The sequence below is a fragment of the Sinocyclocheilus anshuiensis genome, unplaced genomic scaffold, assembly GCF_001515605.1.
Source record: "Sinocyclocheilus anshuiensis isolate Anshui unplaced genomic scaffold, SAMN03320099.WGS_v1.1 scaffold517, whole genome shotgun sequence".
Classification (NCBI taxonomy): domain Eukaryota; kingdom Metazoa; phylum Chordata; class Actinopteri; order Cypriniformes; family Cyprinidae; genus Sinocyclocheilus; species Sinocyclocheilus anshuiensis.
Window position 1 is genome coordinate 2,037,971 of NW_015536535.1, and position 17,548 is coordinate 2,055,518.

General features: G+C 36.9%; 1 protein-coding gene across 6 annotated transcripts in view; it reads left to right on the forward strand.

Moving 5' to 3' along the window:
• The window catches only part of LOC107695599 (lipopolysaccharide-responsive and beige-like anchor protein), a 274,449-nt gene that overhangs the window by 108,163 nt on the left and 148,738 nt on the right, over positions 1-17,548 (forward strand). For all 6 annotated transcript variants that reach the window (XM_016495624.1, XM_016495602.1, XM_016495617.1 and 3 more), the window contains exons 31-33: positions 1,679-1,757; positions 1,926-2,059; positions 3,114-3,175. In XM_016495624.1, the coding sequence (XP_016351110.1) occupies positions 1,679-1,757; positions 1,926-2,059; positions 3,114-3,175 (275 nt within the window). The remainder of the gene's footprint in view (positions 1-1,678; positions 1,758-1,925; positions 2,060-3,113; positions 3,176-17,548) is intronic.

Sequence of the window (17,548 nt, forward strand, 5' to 3'; positions counted from 1 at the left end):
GCAACCCTGCCAAGAAACTCTCCAAACATCCCAAGAAGGATTCAACACATAAGGTATTAGACTGTCTACTTTTAGTTAAAGGTCCCATATTGTCAAAACTGAAGTTTCCTGGCTTTTTTCATGATAACTGAGGTCTAGGTGCTATGTAACTACCATATAAGTTTCAAAACGGTCAGTCCACAGTAAAATTCACACAGCCTGCATAAAGTAGTTGTGATTTTTCACGAACCGTTGTGACTTCCGTAAAAAGTTGATGTCAGAACTACACAGTCACCGCCTTCAGTCACCACACCGAGCACCGACCACAGACCAACTCTCATTTCTAATTTGAGGCTGTATTACGTCGATTCTGGCACCCAACATCACAACAAGATGATATTTTAAGCTCCTTATGTAGCCGAATCTGCGCTGGTTTGAATGGGCCGCCTCCAGTTTCCCCTTTGTTTTGCTGCCTCCAGCTAGCGCTGTGATGTCGGCTGACCCTAGTTACCTGTGGTTGGCCTGGCCATGCGTCACTCAGAAAACAGCAGGCCAATCAGAAGTGAGGTTCATGAATATTAATTAGACAGGCCAAAATCGACCTGTTCTCAGCAGAGCTCCTGAGAGAGGAGCTGTAAAAATACATTGAGATGGTTTTTGGTACTTATACCGCAAATATATATTCTTAAGGACATCACAACCTAAAATAAAATTCCAGAAAGGTGTAAAATATGGGACCTTTAAACTTCAGTAGCATAAATGGTGTGAAGTAATCATTTCTGTGTTCATCACTTCATACTGTCTCTATTAGGTGATCAATTCATGATTCAGTGATTCATTTGCATTTTCACGTGCATTAATAGTGCATGGATTAATGTTTAAATTATTTTTGTAAAAATGCGCTACTGTTCCAATGTTTTTGAAAGAAGTCAGTGCTCAGCAAAGCTGTATTTATTTGATAAAAAATAAAGCTACAATAAAAATGATGATACAGTAAAACAGTAACATTATAAATATTATCAATAATATTATTATTATCAATCTTGAATACAGTTGTGCTGCTTAATATTTTTGTGGAAACCTTGATACATTTCTTCTACTCATTTTTGATGAATAGAAATTTCAGAAAAACAGCATTCATTTAAAATAGAAATCTTCCGTAATGTTATAAATGTTACATTTGATCTTGACTGTATCCTTGCTGAATAAAAGTATTAATTTCTTAAAAAAAAAAAAACTTACTGACTTCAAACTCTTGAACAGCAATTCATTTTTTATAATGTTAAATGGTGCTTATAAATTACAGTGATTAAATTTAATTCTTAATATGTGCATTTAAGAAAAAAGTACATTATTTTAAACTAGATTTTTGCTGTTTCCTTGCATTAAATATTGTAAATCAGATACAGTAGATAGTAGAACATTTACTCAGACTATTATTTGTTTTGTTTTATCTTTTATGAATGATATCAATGCAGATTATTTTTGTTTCCCAAAAAAAGCCTAAAAAGCTACATAATGCAATACAGATATTTCCTTTTTTTTTTTTTTTCCAAATTCACATAATTCTTTTGTTTCTGCTTTTAGACAAGTATAAGCATTATAGTAACATGTGCTTGTTTTAGCTTAATGCATCCCTGTTTTGTTTGGCGTGTGCGTATTTGGGTAATGAGTTGTTTACTGGTTGTATTCTCTGCAGGAGGAACCTCCACCAGCTCCAACCTGCCATCTGTCCCTGCTTTATCCCCAGTGACCCAGAGCTCTGCCCCCAACATGAGGTCTCCACTTTAAACTGAAATCTCATGCTTTATTTTAAACAACCTATGGATTTATATTTCAGAAATGCTTTTTTTTTAAATGCGTGATTTCATTAAACGATCTGTTATTTTAAAGTTATGTCACACTCTATTCAATATTTAAAGGTGTGTTTGTGTGTGTGTTTTCAGTATCTCAGAGAGGTTGGAACATGCTTTGGAGAAGGCAGCTCCTTTACTCCGAGAGATTTTCGTGGATTTCGCACCATTCCTCTCTCGCACATTGCTGGGCAGTCATGGACAGGAGCTACTCATCGAGGGCACCAGTGAGCTACTGTTCTACTCTTATTACTGACATTTGCGGAATATTCCACACAAATGCATATTATCTTTGTTACAGTTTGAAGTGGGGTTCAGTTCACATCATTACATGCAAACACAGAGACATCTTATCACTCCCAGTATGTTACGAAAGTACTCACACCCCCTCTCTCACCTCTAACCAGATTTAAGCAGTAAATGTGGCTGGAAGTATCTTTTAACTCCGTGATTATAATAGCAGTGTTCTTTTATAGAGCAGAGGGTCAGAGGTCAGCACACTCGTATGAGTGTTTGGCCTGTCCACTGCCACCCAGAGAAATGAAACGCTGATTGATAGCTGCAGGGCGACTTTAGAGAGCCACTTAAAGCAAAAATGCTTCCTTCCTTCCTCTTCCTCCAGCTTCCTGTTTTTTCTCACCTATAGCTTTCATGTTAAATCTCGTGCGCAGATTCTGCATATGTAGTTCCCTAGCAGCTTCTTTAAAGCTGAATTTCAGATCAATAGAACATATGCTCACCATATTTAGTCTTGTGTAATACAAGGCCCAAACATGTATTAGTTTACAGTAGCATCGTGTAGGTTCATTAAGGTCATCAATACACTTTGACCCCTCAAGATGGCGCAGAATTAGACCACTCACAAATGTGTGTCAGCAGAACAGACACTAAAAATTAAATGTTTTTAATGCTAATAAATATGTTTCCTCAATACTATTAATTTCACATTAGAAATCTCATAGAACTGAATTTAAAATATTTAGCATAGATTTCAACACAAATAGCCCAATGTTTATCACTAAATGATGGAGGATAACATTTGTATTTGCCAAATTATTTACAATATATATGAAATCGAGATGGGTCTTTACAAAAGTAAAATCATTTGCAGTATTTTTACAGTGTTATTGCAAGAGCTTTCTTGATTCTGTTTAGTCAGTTGCAACATTTAGCGATCAGCTATGTTAGGTTTGTTTTGTTACATTCAAAATCTTACTCATCGGTAATGGTTGAAAGATTTCATCTACTAAATCTGAATTGAAATTTCCTTTTTCTTTGTAGGTCTTGTGTGTATGAAGTCTAGCAGTTCTGTGGTTGAACTGGTCATGCTGCTGTGTTCTCAGGTATGTCATTCCTCCATCTCCTCTCAAGTTATTATTTTTTGCCCCCTTCACCTCTTTACTGTTAATAAATCCATTGTAGCAAGTGTTATCTTCACACTGCCAGCCCGATTCCTGTCTTACTAAGCTATGAGTATAGACAGAAGTCCAGAAAAATAGCCAGGGAGCCCATTTTAATGCTGTTGATATGAGTTCAAAGGTCAGGGGTCTTGACCCAATGTAACGGCCTTGGTCATATAGCCAGTCACAGAGGATAATGCAACACTGATAGCGTTTCGTGATCGATCAGCCTCCCCATCAGCTTTTGCAGAGAGTATTTAAGGCAGGTAGGATGAAGGATTGATAGCAGAGCTCTGTGTTCTTGAGCGTGTGTGTCTATGTGTACTTAGTTTGCTATAGTTTGGGAAAGAAATTGTCCCCAAAAGGGATCTAAATCTGACCAGTCCTCTCTTTGGAGACATTCGAAGACACTGTTATTTGGAAAATTGATTCATAAATAATGTGAATACTATTTGTATTGATTTATTTGTTTATTTATTTGAAAAAAAGTACAGCAAATACTGTTTTTTTTGCAGAAAAGTTTAGAGAAAAATCTGTCTATCTATCTATCTATCTATCTATCTATCTATCTATCTATCTGTCTATCTGTCTGTCTGTCTGTCTGTCTGTCTGTGCAAAGGTTAGCCTGTAGTCATTATAATAAACTTTATATAAAACCATTTACATTGCAAAGTTATAGTGTCAGTGAGTTATGAGTGCATATGCCGCCAGTGTTTATTAAGAGGAAATCAGTGGTATGATGGTAGAATAGTGTGTGTAGTGAGAGAGTGAGCATGTGTGCATTTGCACCCTTTTGAGTGTGTGTGATGGGGGCTAATGGAGGTAGCTATAGATTGCCCTTAGAGGAGGAGAGTCACTGAAGTGTGTAATATTCTGTCACTTCACACACGCACTCACATTAAGTCGGGGGCTACTACAGTTTTAAGTGATAATCATTTTGCTTGTGCAAATGTTTATTCAGTTGTTCAGTATTAGCAATCCATGGAAAAGGTGAGAAGGAATCGTAGTTTACATGCAAATAAGTAATACACATAACCAAGCACTCGTTGTCTCTTTCTTTAGCACATTTATTTTGAGTACTTCTCGTTCTCCTATAACCCTCTCTGAAGGTAATCCAGAGAGATCAGGCATCAGACGGGGCGTCAGGGGCCGCATATATTTGCAGAAGTGAGGTGTGAGGTGGGGGTCCCTCTGTGAACCCAAGCATCTAGAAAAGAGGGAATAAATGACACACTCTAATGCACCTATTTGTCATATCTGTCACGCTGTTGTGTAATGCTAATCTAATCAAAGGGGAGAATTTGGGTTCTGCCTGCCTCCACTGAAAAAATGCCTCCGGCCCAAACCCCGTTCCAGTGGCGGCACATTGCAGGCCCTGCGCTGCAACGAAAAGGCTGCGTTGCTGCTGATTACTTCAATAAATCATCTCGACTAAATTCTCTCAAAGCTAATGCAAATGTAGTTTTATTGTGGGGGGAGAAACCGTGGAAAAAGGCAGTGAAGCTCAAATGAGGTCTTGAGCCCTGTTTACCCCCAGTTAAATTACACAGTCGGTTGTAGGGGGATAATTTTGTTTTATGAATGTGGAAGATTTTTTTTCTGTCTCTTATTTGGAAAACAGAGACAAGTCTGGAAGAAGTTTAGGGTCTCTCATTGATCCTGTGGTTAATCAGGACATCCCCGCGCAGGAAGTGCTGTTGTCGTAGACAGGAAGTGAAGCAGTGTATTTGCTGACAGAATAGGCGATGAGAGGGAGGATGTTGATGGATTTAGTTTCTTTTGCTTACATTTCCTTCTCATCCCAAAATAGAATCCAGGCGGATACGGTACTGTCTGCACAAATTTTCTAATTAATATCTATGGTACAAGATGGAATAGGTTTGGGGCTAGAGGTCAAAGGTTAGGGTCACAGACTAGTTTTTAATCACTCAGGATCAGGAGGGTTAGTCTGCTGTTAGACAGCGATTCTAAACTGCAATTTTATTGCATCTCTCTGAAATGAATCCCTTTATTCCCAACACAGGATCAATTTTCATCATCTTCTATAAGCCTATTGTGGTTTATTGCTTTTCACTTATACGTGTTTTATTGATAGTTGTATAGAGCAATGCTAGACATATACAACTTTTCTGTATTCTGTCTTTTTTGTATTCTATCTTCTAACTTTGTTCTTTCATAACTTTTGAACTTATTTCAAAGATCTGAACTTATCTATATATCTAATATATTTTACATAATGATTACGGATATTATTGTTGATGTTAATGATTAATGTGTGCAATTAATTTGCTTGACAGCATTTGTCTGTCAGTCCTTTTGCTTTGTAAAAAGCTGGAGCAAAAAAATGTCCAAACTCTTTAGTGTTATTTAAATTAATGTTCATGATTCAGTACAAGTTCAGTCAGTGGCATACGTGTTAACAATAAAATACTATGATAGAATCACTTTCCCAGTCCATAGTCATAATCAGTTTGTTTGCATGAATATGTCCATGTGCATAGAACGGTAGTTCCACAACAAAAATTATGGTTTAGACAACTTTGCGGCTTAAATTAGAGACATTTTTATGATAGAATTAATGTGCAAAAAATTATAGCCTTCAATTATCAGTTTTTAAACCCTTTTTAAAGAAATTGACAATGTTTGTCATATATAATTTATTATTAATTAAAGTTAATATTTTTTTGTGTGTGGTACAATTATGCCATAAATGATGTGGATTAAGCTCAACTAGCATTGAACCCAGACCATTCCTTCAATATTTTCAACCAAAATAGAGAGAGCAGAACAGAGGGCAAAAGAATAATGAATGTGGGTGAGAGGAGAGAGAAAGGATAAGCATAAAACAACAGCTATCAATGCATCCGCTCCGTTTAGGAAATTGCCAGTGATAGGGCTTCAGATTATGTCCTGCATATTACATGAAGATCATCTTTGAGTGTCCTCATCTTGCCATTCAAGGCATCCACGTAAAAGCCTTGTGTTTCACTCAAGCTAATTCTCTTTGACAACCAACACACACACACACACACACACTGCTTTACTGAACAAGATATATCACCTGCTGTTGTGCTGGAGAATATCACTTAAAAAGGTTTTAGCTTTTTAATAAATAATGCCATCCGCATTGAGACACTCTGGAGTGGAAGCTGCTGCTCGGTTCATATACTGTAGTTGTTTTTGATTGTAGATAAGCATGAAAATACATGCAAAAAGAGTCTTGTTAAATGCTACTTTATATAAGCATCAGAAAAGTAATTGCAAACTGCTCTCCGAACAGAGTTGGTTTGGAAATCATCTCATTCGTCTGCTTGACAGTGGCCTCCTGATGGCTGTGTGTCTGTCAGATATATATGGGAGTCGGGCAGCCGTGTTTCCCTATATCACCCATTACCGCTCAGACCTTGTGTCAGGTCATCTGTTCTTTAAGACATTTATCTTCTGAATGCCTCACATGATGGAAAGGCTGAGGTACAAGAGCAAGAAACAGTATCTTCAGGCACGTTTGAGAAAGGCCTGAATTGGTATTGTCTTGTACTTTTTTCCAATCATGTATTTAGATCATAAGCTACCTAAAAGCTGCCTATATTTTTTTCCTCTCCTTACTTTGATCACCATGGTTTCACATCTGCTGTCTTGATATTATTGTTGATGATCCTGACCAGGGAGTCTTTAATGTAGAGTTAACCTGTTAAACAGATGGGCACCTTCGTCAGTCAATACATACTGGAGACACTGACTTACCCCAGAGCACTTGGCATTTCTTAACCTCTGACCTTTAGGAAGAGGATGGAGAGTGGCCAGTGGCTCAAGAGTTTAACCCCCTACAGTCACTGTGACTTTGGGATCAATACTCGCAGGGAGAGCAAAAGAAAGAGAAATCGATCGGTCGACTGTCCAGTGAAAACCCTCAGCGGTGTCTGTTCACTCGATCTCTTCATCATTTCTCAGCTGCACACTCTCTGTGTCAAAACAGACACCAGTTAATGAGACCTCGTTCATGAAACACATTCAGGTTTCTGTGTAAAATGTCTTTTAAATAGTTCTTGATAGTTCTAGTGTCATTAAACTGATATGCTTCTTAATCCTGTGATGGCCGAGGTTTAACTAAGGGTGAATTATTGGCAACTGTATTATCTGTTTTAAAAATATACATTTTAAAAGTGAATGAATTGTAAGATGGCCATTTTCAAGAGTAATTATGATAACAGACAAAATGTTCTTTGTCATTTGCACTTTTAAATTGCGTTAGTGTCGTGATCAGTTATTGGCCGATCTTAGTGTTAAAATATCAGAGACTGGTACAACTAGAAGAAATTTGTTCTGCTCCTTTTCATGAATGAGGCCCAAGATTCCCATATTTACCGGTAAAATATGTGAGAAAAACATCACATGCGATGATCTCATTATGCCAGTTTGTTTTAAAAATACAAATTTTAAATGCAAATAAAGTCATTTACGATAATTCTTCTATATGGAGAGGACAAACACTGCAAATGGATATAAAAATGAATTAAACAACGAATAAAAATTTGAATATTTAAATCATGTGAATACTCTAAGATTTATATGTACTCTGTTTTACATATTTAGTTAGCAACTAGTTTTCCCTTACTTTACTAAGTGTAATTTGACCTACTGTAAAAGATCTTCAACAATTCCCTTTCTTCTTCATGCATTTTTAACACAATATAAATTGAGCTTTATTGCTCTGTCTATTTATTTTAATGACTGCAGTTTAGTTGAGTAAGAGGTATGTAGCCATATGTGTTTTGGTGCGCAGTGTGTTTGAATGGCCATTATCAATCACGTTATATAAATCGCTTTGGACTACAAGACACAGGCCCTTTCTTAAAACAAAAGTAACACAACTAATATTCCATGAATTATTGTATTGTTGCTTCGTTTTATCTTACTTACCTAAGAGTATTTGACCTGCACTCGAAAAGATATTCAATGCAAACTCAAAATTTGCCTTTAAAAGTTAAGAGCTATTTGGGGACATTGCCAGGGCAGACTGTTTTGCCTCATGTAGTCTTCCCATTTTTAACTTTGTAAGTTCCATAAACGTCGCAGAAGTGAAGAGGAATGTGGTTGAACCTGAGGTTGAATCCTTCTCCCTCCCCATCTCACAGTCGGACCTAGACCCCGCTGAGAGGCATAACACATACGCAAGGTTCAAGCGCAGGCTCAGGCCACGTGTTGTCTTTCCCCCTCTCCAACTTTTTCCCTCCTCCACCCCAGACAACGACCCACGAGGGTCTCCGTGCTGGTGGATAACATTGCTCTCAGCATTCTTTGAACGCAGGGCTCCGCGGAGGCCCAGAGAAAACACACTAACACCAACTGGCACTTAATTCTGCCGGCGCCCTGCCGATGCAAGCTATGCGTCCAGAGAGGGGGCTCTTCCTGACAGGAAGTGAGAGGGAACGGCATGGGGAAAGCTTACGACTTGAGTAACTTTTAATTCACTCTCTGACTGCAATATTGTTGGCTGGGAAAGAGGCATATTGAGGCAAATGTTTTTTTTTTTTTTAAATGGTGCCAATGGATTAACAGTCCAAAAGTGCTAACTTTTTTCTTTAAATGTTGAAGTCCCTGATAGTATGTCGATGTAGGTCTGGTATACCTCATTCAGAAATCTCTTTCCTAACATGTTCTCTTTGTGTCACTATTTACATACGTGGATATGTGTATTTACAAATCAATATCATATTATCACTGTGTGCATTCTCACCATGTGTCGAACATATAATAATCGTTGTTTCTTTAGCCCAGAAAGGAAAACAACAAGATTTATATAAGCTATTATCATTCATGTCAAGTTAGATTATTTCAGTCATCACCCACCTCCTAAACCTTCAATAGAGAGAGAGAGAGAGAGAGAGAGAAAAAAACACTTTTTTTTTGCTTTAAATAAATGAGCAGTTTTTGGAAATCTTTTGACACCTCTAAGCCCAACTCATTGTAAGGAAGCTTCTAATCACATCAGTGTATTTAACCGCAATCCTCTGTGGTCGTTAAATGTAGTCAGAGTAAATATTTGCTCCCCTTGTAAAGTCCGCTTGTGTGGAGTGTCCTCACAGAAACACAGGCCACTGGCCGTACGGGATTGTGTGTTTGCTTTAGAAGAGATAACATCTGAGAACACGCACAGGACTTGTAGAGCGTTCGGCTTGTCACATCAGTAAATTAAGCTGTCTGGACCTGCTGTCAGATGCCATTTTGATATTACGATGAGTTGATTGAAGTCGACCTGAAGTTTTAACACCTCAACATTAAACCGACTTGAAAGGCAATACTAAAATAATACAAAAAAAATCAAGAATATTACAATTATTAAAAATTAACCACCTTGAAAAGCAATTATAAAATTAAATATAATTAAAAATAATCAGAAATATTAAAATTAATTAAATTTAATGAAGTTGAACATGCTGTTCAAAAAGTTTATTCAGTGTTGTTTTTTTTTTGTTTTTTTTTAACCACATCAAGCAGAGCATTGCAATAATAGATATTTTATGTAAACATATTTTATAGTTTTTTGTATGGAATGTTAAGTATTTTTTTATGTGGAAATACTTCACTGAAGGTTTTTCCTGTAAGTAATACTAGGCTGACATTTTAAATCTAGAATCTCTTTCCGTCCATCAAAGCCCTACAGTAGCCACTTTTCCGCCATAAATCGCCTTGTGCTCTGCGGACAAGCCATAACGTAAACGTCTCCTGCTCGTTATGATCTGAAACAGCGCTCTTCCATGTGACGGATAATTTTTTTGTTTCATCTGAGCTTCAATCCCCCTGCCTGCAGAAAACAAACAAATACTTGTGATTATAACTGATGGGTTGGAAACTAGAGAGCGACTTGTTTATTTTCAATGAACGAAGCCAAACGCTGTGCACATTTCCTTGGTCTTGCCATTGTGGATGAAGCAAAATGTTGCATTGTAGGTCTGCGTTGTTTCAGTTATGTTTTAGTTTAAGGGTAATTGCGTTCTCTTAATCAGCAGTGATTAGGAATGCAGTGCCACAGTAATTATCATAGCAAAACTAAACAAAAGTATGGCTCATTGGATGACTTCTTTAAGGAATGTAAAACATGATGTTTGCGTGTCTCAGAAGAAAAGTATTTTTGTTTTTTATTTAAAGAAAAAAATCAGTAAATCAAAGCATTCATTTAAAGCATAGTGGCGGGGAGGGTGTTAAGAGTGTTAAGCAATATGTTTTTATATGGGCACACGACATTAACTGATTTTGTTTATGAATGTGCTCTGAATTTTAGTCTCACACACATGATGCAGATGCAACCTAGTCCTTTTTAAGAGCATCATCAGGTCTTTCTTTCTCTCCCTCTGCATTTCCTTGGTCCTACAAGCTTCTGTTTCCATCACATAGACTAACATATAGCATTGAGCTTTTCATCACTCAGAAACAATTACAGTATGACATAACATAATTGCTAATGGTGCAGCATTATCTCATTGTATTTTTTTAACATTAAAATATATTGGGCATTCATTCATATTGAGGAAGACATTAATTTGTACGTATTTTATGTGAATGGTTTGTTAGAATTGACTGTTTATGTTTTGATTCTCCCCATAATTTATCTTCTTACTATTTCTTGATTTTTTTAAACTATGATTAGTGTTTTATAATCTCTAAAAATAATTATAATAATAATAATTTTCTTAAGCAGTAAAATTTAAGTTTTTTTCCTCCTTGATTAAGAACCAAGTGAGAATTGGCAATGAATGAATGTAAGAAAAAATACAATTATATTAAATATGCTTTTTCTGGAAGCTATTCCTTCTGTTTTATACAGAAATAAAATGATCTTGTTTCAAGGATGTGTAAAGCAAGATGATGTTATGGATTAAAAACAGTATTTTTTTGCAGCGTGTTACACATTTTGAGTTGCATGTCCAGAATCAGTGTACACAAGATTGAGCTCTCAACCCTCAATCAGGTATATAGTACCTGATTCAATAAAAGTAAAACTGACAGATTTGACCTTGAGGAATTGTTCCCTATATGCTGGTCTTTGTTGGTTTATTGAGACTTGAAGGAAACGGCTCAATTATAAATGTCCTTGATGAAAAGTGTAAGACTGGTTTGGTTATCATTGTGAGTTTATCTTTACGATACAAACTTTCCCAGGTGCTGTTTGTGTGGCTGATAAAAGTCATGTCCTATCTTAGGAAATAATCCCGGTCTTGATGACATAAATGGATCAGCGTGAGTGGTTGCTGTAACGACAGGACCGAGGCAGAGGTGGGTGGGCTGTAGAAGCACCTCTCTTAGGTCAGGGTCAGAGTTGAAAGGTCACAAATGGCTGCCTGTATCCTCTCATCAGGTCAGAATGCAAACAGTATTGGATACCATAAAACCGTATCAGGGTCCTATCAGAATGACTGGTTGAAATCCAATAACTGTCAGCCCTGTCCTCAACACACAGCACTGATCGTTAAGGCTTTTTGATTGGGGTCATTGCTTCCTTTAATTAAAGAATAATGCCTTTCCCTCACCCATCGAACATTCATTTATCTTTGTAGCGAAAATGTATTTGTGTGTTTGGTTGATGACAGCTTTTAATATGTTTACTCCTAACAAAGGATCCTAGTATATGTGCAGTTTTTCTCAACAACGTTGTCTACTGAACTTTAGCTGGTTAAATGTTTAAAAAAACTTCCTCTGTCCTGTCCCGAATTCTTTAAACATCACCCTTCACCTTTCTTATGCCACCATATTCCATCAACCCTGTGTACAATGCACAATCAATTCTTACATGAATGATTGATATTGAGTTATCGAGAAATAAACACATACATTAGTGCTGTCAAAATTAGCGTGTTAACGCAGATTATTAATTTTTCGAGTTTAATGGCATTAAAAATATTTAACACAATTAACGCAGGGGCGGAGGGTTGGCCACCCCACTCACAACTGCTGCTTCTGTCTTTTTTCTTGACAAGAATTGTGTTTATTTAGATGCAGAATGTCTTTATGACCACATCAAACAGGATACTTTTCAGATGCGCACTTCTGCTTCACCTCAGCGTCAGGCGCTAGTCAAACAAGGGCTGAAACAGTACAGGTGACAAAGCAGCTTCAGTAGATCAACAGTGAACTGCAGTCAGATAAGATGTTGTCAGGCCATAATTAAGTAAAAAAAAAAAAATTCCTGTCTTGTCAGCCGCTATACTGTGCTCGTAGCGCGTGCTCTTCAATTGCATGCACAAACGCGCCAGCGTGCACTGTAGGCTGTATCATTTTATATTGAAGCGAATGAAACTACAAGCATGCAGTGTCGTTATGTCGTCGAAAATATGATGCGCGTCAGATCCGCGTCACGTTCAGCAGCGGCAGCTCTTAAAGTAATAGCAGCCAAATAACCTAATAACCCAGCTGATGTGATGTCTGTTAATCAAAGAACAAAAGAAACAGAGGAAATCAATAACTTTTGTAGCTTTAAGGATTCATCAAGGCTACATTTAATTTAGAATTTAATGTTAGATAACTTTTTGGATAAATTCAATTTCTGTATATTTGAAGTAATTATAAGTATACAAATTTTAAGTAAGCAGTATAATAAATATGACATTTATTATAATGGGTTTATGTGAATATTGTTTTAAGTTCACTTAAATTAGAAGTTATTTTTTTAAAGTCTAATAAATTTTTCAATTGATAGCTCTCAATGATACAGTAATGTTGAATTGCAATAGTCAAAGGTTAAAAAGAACAATTTCCTAGAGACATCAGTAGTATTGTATCAGTGATACTTGCCTTCAGTTATAAAAAAAGATGCCATTAAACAAATATTAAAAATATACTGTCTTTGTTGTCTCTACATTAATTTGACAATTGAATGTGAAATTATTTCAATATAAAAGTATATTTAAAAACTTTAATGTTAGGTGGGATGAATTAGGGGTCAACCAATATGTGTTTTTCAGGGCCGATGCCGATACTGATTATTACGGATCAAGTAGACCGATAACTGATATTTTGAGCCTATCTCTCAAAATATGTCTGGTGTAAAAATGAAAATTAATGTCAAAATTAAGAATAAAAAGGGCACTGACAAAATTTAGTTCAGTAGCCTATTGAAATGTCTTGGCCTATGTGGCACTAGAAATTTCAGTTAGTTTTAATTTACAGTACAGTGCAAATGATGCGTTTACACTTGGCAACATCAACGGACTTTTCTATCTGGATAACCGATCGGATCTGTCTTTCCCGCGCATTATTTAAATAAGTCTGCAGAGAATGGTCCAGTGCAAAGTCAACCTGAAGTGGTGGGTTTTCTTTTGAAAAGCATTTTCAGTCGCGGGACATTTTACAAATGAAAGATAAGTGTAGGAGTCTCACTAGTGCTCCACACGGGTGTTCTCCGTCTTTTTTTCTGATAGTTCGCGAGAGAGGTGGCGGCATTTTGCTGATGTCGACCTGCGAATGCAGACACGATGGCTGGATTGCGTTTACATTACACTGACACTGAGATCCGATCACGACTATCTCTGGACCAGGACACGCTGATCAGATAACATTCCGATCAGAAGTGCGTTGTCTTTTCAAAGTGTATGTGGACAACATCCGGATACAGGTCGCATGTTAATGCCAAGTGTAAACGCAGCCATAGTAATCCCTAGTGTGTGTAAACGTTCTATTGAATTATTGGAAATTGTATGATTTTAACGAGAAAACATTGCCTAACAAGTCAGCGTTTTTAAATCTGAAGTATCTCTGTACATTCTTACAATGCAAACATCCTAGGCATGTAAACGGTTATTTTTTTAATGTCGGGAATTTCCCCTACTTATTAAAAAGCTACGTTCATTACAGTAGCGAACATCATGAACATGATAAACATCAGACAGACATGACCTCAACATATATATAACAAATGACAAAGTGCTTATTCTGAAATCTGAAGAAAGATTTATGCTTTGTATACACATATACCTTTATTCACCTTGTACAGTTATTCATTGTTTATATAATTTTGTTATAGTGTTTTTATTCATACAGTAGGCGCTAACTGCAAATGTTTCAACAATGATTTCGTTAACAGCATTCATTTTGAAGCAGGTAATGATTTAAACGGTGGTTAAATTAATTATTAATTTAGCATACAACATTTTACATGGAAACGGTAATGCTAGTAAACATATGTGCGCAATCTTGGAGAGTCTGAAATAGATGTTTCTCAATCAGGACATTAAAAATATACACATAATTTATTCAGAGAAATAACTGACTACATACAGTACAGACATTAAGCTTCATTTCAAGATGGTAAGTTAAGCTTTTCATTTCAGTATAGAACAATATAGTAACAAAGGCTATTGTATTAATTTCTGATACTAATACCTTCATGTTTAATAGTTCCTGAATAATTACATACATAAAGAAATAGGCTATATTTTGTGTTGGATCAGTTACCTGTGTCGGCAGTCCGCAGCAGACACACCCACCTAAACGGTTGAAATATATCGCTTATCCTGCCCAAAAAGACCATAAACATTGCAGATAACATCTGAAGTAAAAATTAATTTACATACACATAACATAAAAACTAATCCCGTTGGACTGATTTGCTTCAAATCGGGTGATTTTAGGTCAGTGTTTTAGCTGTGACTCAATGGTGCTCTCTGCCGGTAGGGAATAGTAAGATGGCGGATCGAACACTTCCGGTGGCTTCACTGCCTGTTGGCAGTCTAGAACACGATGAGCGATCCAGTCATTAGTGATGGCGAAGTGATGCGTTCTGAACCAGTGAAGCTTTCATCACAATTGTATCGGAAAAAGGTTCATTACTCGAAGCTTTTTAAAACGGTTTATGCTGTGGCCATCTAGTGGTCATAAAAATAAATAACACCTTCCAAAGTGTTATGTTCCATTACAGCCAGTGGTTTTACATCTAAAAAAAAGTGATATGACGTGACGTGACATGTGGCCAAGTATGGTGACCCATACTCTGAATTAGTGCTCTGCATTTACCCATCCTAAGTGCACACACACAGCAGTGAACACACACACACCATGAACACACACCCGGAGCAGTGGGCAGCCATTTTTGCTGCGGCGCCTGGGGAGCAGTTGGGGGTTCGGTGCCTTGCTCAAGGTTCTACAACTGATTTTTTAAAATTATATTTTATATAAATAATGTTTATTGTCAAAGTCAATCATTTGTGTCGGTGTACTGGCACTAAAATAAGTAAAATAAATAAAACATAAATTAAATCTATGATCTGTTTATTTTAACTCTGCCTCAGCCCTTGATTTTTTATGGCCAAAGTTCATTTTTGAGCTCAATATATAAATTATGATAAAAAAAACAATGCTAACACATTATAATGTAATATAATGTAAAGGAAACGGTGCTGAGGTTTGCTTCGTTTGAACCAGATACTGAAGCAGTCACGTGGTTTTCAGGCGAATGAAGCTTCGGACGTCATAGATCACATGCTTTTCTCAAAACGAATCAAGCTCCGATACAGTGCTTCAATGTGAAATGTGTTGTTTTTTTTATACAAGCTTCGAAGCTTCGGTGTTGAACGTAACATCACTACCAGTCATTATATATAGATCAGTGGTTTGCATATATATGCCGCCACAAATAGAGTTTAAGTCTGTGGGAAATACTGCGATAGTTTTACTCAAATTAAACTGTCAAATGATCAAGAAGTGACTCCCAGAGGGAGTCAGAGCAGTTCTGGAGATGTTGTTCATGTATTTATGTCCTTTATGTAGTGAGACGACAGAAGCTGAAATCACCGCGAGCGTCGCACACTTTGTATGTGTAGAAAACGAAACCATTTACATACACAGAGACACACAGAACATGCAGGATTCATAATTAAATAGTATTTTTGCGCCTTAATATTTACAGATACTACTAGTCCATATCGCGTCTCTATTTAAGTGTACTGACCTACTTTTGTTTAATTCATCCAAACTTTGACAAATTCCGTGACATTCCGCGTCATACAGTAAATTCCATTTATGACTGGATTCCGCGATTCCTTCCACATTTTCTGCATCGCGGAAATCATAGATAATATTGAGGTGTTTTGCAACTTCAGTGTAACGTTAGTGGATTGTGATTTATTGCAAATTAAGCAACGTCTGCTGCTGCCTTACCTTTGAGAGACAACTGGTGTGTGATCACTGAAGCAGCTGCAGTTAGCAAGCGCTTTCGGAATGAGAGTGAATTCCGCATTGATTGGTTGGACTTGTGACTCCCAACAAATCAGATGGGCGGTGGGCGGAGATTGCTTTAGGCCACAGAGGGGTGAGTTCTGACAGGCTGCATCAGAGCCAAATAGCTCGTTTCAAAATTAAGTTATTTTATCGGCGAATCGGTTCTGAAAATGACCGATACCAATAATCATAAAAATGCTTAATATCGGCACCGATAATCGGCCAGGCAGATGATAGTGTGCAGTAGTTCCTTTTTGAAAATAATTATTTATAAATTCCATTTGTTAATGTGAGTCTTTGCCATCAAGTTTCTTATTTGTTTGCTGTATTGGCTCTGATGAAATGGTGTAAATAATATTGCTGCTTTGGTAATTGAATGATGAATAGGGACTAACCAGACACTGATTTAAGATTTACTAGAATATGGTAAGGCAAATATTTGAATGCTGGAGATACCAAAGTAAAGTAAAGCTGTACAAACCCTCTGGAATAGATAAACACGTACAGTTATTGCCATTTTAAGTTCTTGTTTATTTTGGTTTCAGCCTCACTTTACTTCATCTCCCTTAGGATGGTGAAATATTTCCTTCTTTATAAGCATGTGCATTTGCTCTGTTTCATTTTCATTTTATGACCCTAGGAATAGGCAGGGGATTAAAAATAAATCATCATCATTATGAAACTATTGCTTGTGTAGCGCCTCAATCTAGAAGCACTCTCTATTGGCTGAAACAAATGAGACATTAGGGTCGGACCGTTACGCTCCTGTCTCCATGATGCAGTCTCCCTGTGAAAAGAGCCCTGGAGAATACATGAGCGACTTTGTACATACTCATGACCTGGTTGTTATTATTATTCTTGAGACGATCACAGGGAAGTGTTGAAAGGTTGGCGCAGCTGTGAAAAACGTCAGTGATTCGGTCTCGCTCTTAGGCTATTAAACATCACTGAAAGCTGTGGTTTCAGGAGTTGTTTAGACTAACACCTTTTACAAAAACCGGGTGAGACCTGTTAAAGTTTGTGAGCGGTGTGCTTATTTAAATGCAATCTCGGACATTGAGGATACAATATAAATATGTTAGATGACGGTTTCCCTTTCTTTCTTCC